The 2,736-nt window shown below is 41.3% G+C and overlaps 1 protein-coding gene across 1 annotated transcript; it reads right to left on the bottom strand.

The window, feature by feature from the left end:
- Positions 1 to 1,329: 1,329 nt before the first annotated feature.
- Positions 1,330 to 2,040, bottom strand: LOC141641901 (uncharacterized). Its single transcript, XM_074450544.1, has one exon. The coding sequence runs from the start codon at positions 2,038 to 2,040 to the stop codon at positions 1,330 to 1,332; it is 711 nt and encodes a 236-aa protein (XP_074306645.1).
- Between the last annotated feature and the right edge of the window lie 696 nt (positions 2,041 to 2,736).

The raw sequence follows: 2,736 nt of genomic DNA on the forward strand, positions 1-2,736 counted from the left end.
GTTTGCGAATTCTATGAACTTAATTACTGATGGTGTTAATAGTCTTGCTGAAGAAATTGAAAATGAAGTTGATTCTGATGCTAAAGATGAGCTTTCTTATGAGCTAAAAATTCTTAGATGTCAATTTCTTGCGTTGAAGCCGTTTTCTAACCATTCAATTGACATTTGTGATGATTTGAAGATGAGGTCTGAATTTGTTGGTATTTGTCTGCATTTGCTTGAGGGTAAATTAGTGTCTGCTAACTTTTTTTTCAGCTGTTTTATCCGACAGCTTGGTCTCCTCTCTACTGTCCATGTCTGTAATGTTGATGAAGTCAATTTTGTTATGAAATATACCCGAACTGCAGACCTTGTCCTCATCGCTCCTCCAGGATCAGAATCAGAAACTCATGCATCATCTCTTATTCAAGCAGCAGCTCGGATGAACTAGAGTGTCTGACTTTTACGTCTTAGTTATTGTTTATTACGGGTCTAGTTGAGTAGTTGTATTCGGTAGGGATCTTATCAATCTATAATCTTTATTACGGGTCTAGTTGAGTAGTTGTATTCGGTATGGATCTTATCAATCTATAATCTTTATTACGGGTCTAGTTGAGTAGTTGTATTCGGTATGGATCTTCTGAATCTATAATCTTTTCCCTTGTAATGGAATTTTGTACTAATTTGAGACGGTTTTACATATGAGACAAATTCTCCTTAACTATTCTTCATACTTCGTAGTTCATTTAGATTGAATTAATGGCTTGTGATGATTTAGATCCAATTAAATTAATATTAAATGTAGGATTGTGAGACGATGCAAGCACATGACCCTCACAAGCAAACTACAACCTTCTATTTATAGAACAATATAACTCGCTCTATTGGTAAAACTAAGCATGTGACTGTCACAAGAGAAAAAATGTACTATATTAATTTGCTTCAAAGTTATGCATGAATTACATAATTCATTATACTTATACATCCCACTTCCATATCAAGTTCCATTTGAAATCAGAAGCAAGCTGGAGTATAATTATGTTAGACAGAAAATTCAGATTAGCAACTTGATTCCCTTCATTCTCTTAATCTCTTCTTTATTTCAACTTTTCCTTTTTATTCTCTTCTTTTCGAGCAACTTGAGTAGCATTCGTGATTAGGCACCTGATGTGCTCTCTAATTGTACTTATATAAGTCTTAATTTAGCAAAAATTTACATGAGATGTTCTAAGTTAAATCTAAAGAACCGGTTTATTATGCGGAGTAATATGGAGATAATTTTTTTTTTAAAACCCAAAATGGGTAAATTCATTAATGAGAACCAAGCAAACATTCAGCTACCATCGGCACCTAATCAATCCAAGCGGTATTACCAACTACACCCAGTGACACATGCGCGAGAGCATGAGCAACCGTATTGTTTACTCTACTAGTATAGGACCAAACTACAACATTAAACGAGGAACAAATACGGAAAATGTCGTCTAGAACTAGAAAGAAAATGCTTCGACCCTGGTTCCTTGTCTTGAGCGCATTAACGACTTGCGAGCAATCGCTTTCTATAATAATCGAATCATGGCCCGCCCTCACGGCTTCTTCCATCCCCTCGAACACCGACAACACTTCCGCCACATGTGGCTCCCACACTTCCTTTCTATTATACGACAAACCCCATAAGACCTTCCCCTCCGCATCTCGACAAACCGCCCCAACTCCAACCCCAACTTCGTCCTTTACTCCCGCATCAACATTGATTTTTACCCAGCCTTCCTCAGGTGCAATCGAGCCCGCATTATCCACCCCCTTCTTCACACCACCCACGATTCCACTGCCCCTCATCACCTCGCCATTCCCCGCAACCTCCGCCATTACGTTTTCCACTCTCCTTAAAATCTGGTCCACCAACGCACGCCCTCCTTCAAACACAACTCTGTTTCTCGCTTCCCAAATAGCCCAACAACCTACCATCATCTTCTCTCTTTCCATTGCAAGCATATCCCTCCACCACCCCTCCACCCAATCCTGCACTTCAACCAAGCCCGACTCCTCCCTTCCCACCATATTCAGCCCCTCCCAAACCCCTTACGCAATAGGACAGTCTCGGAAAAGGTGTATACCTGTTTCAAAGGGAGAGAAACACAACGGACACATACCATTATCACAACCGACTCGGTTAGCTAAATTTACCTTTGTTGCGATCGCATTGCTGCATAGTTGCCAGAAAAAGAGTGATCCGAGGCCATACTTGAGACTTCCACAATCGACTCCAAATCCACTTATCCTTCTCCCACGATGATGGTTCAGCCATGCTCAAATCGACCCCCTCAAGAAGCCTATATGGCGACTTAACCGTATAAATACCATCCTGCTCAACACACCAAAACCACGAGTCCCCTTGCTGCCCCGTACTCAATCTTATATTCCGCACCCGCTCTTGTTCGAAAGGTAATAAATACAATGCGAGCTTTTGTTCATCCCATGCATGCCCATTCTCCAACATCAGCTCCGAAACCTTTAAAGCGTTTGGGTCTCCAAAACAAGGTGATAAAACTCGGCCTGTCTGCGTCCCTAAAATCCACGCGTCCTTCCAAATATAAGTATCAGCCCCATTTCCAATTCTCCTTCTAAGCCCCAATTCCACCACCTTGCGCCCCCCAAGAATTCCCCGTCGTGTATAGCTAGGGTTGTGCCCGAGTCTAGCCTCAAGAAATGAGCCACTAACGTAATATTTATGTTGGAATATGTGTCCTCCGACAA

This window comes from Silene latifolia, chromosome 2 (genome assembly GCF_048544455.1).
Source record: "Silene latifolia isolate original U9 population chromosome 2, ASM4854445v1, whole genome shotgun sequence".
Classification (NCBI taxonomy): domain Eukaryota; kingdom Viridiplantae; phylum Streptophyta; class Magnoliopsida; order Caryophyllales; family Caryophyllaceae; genus Silene; species Silene latifolia.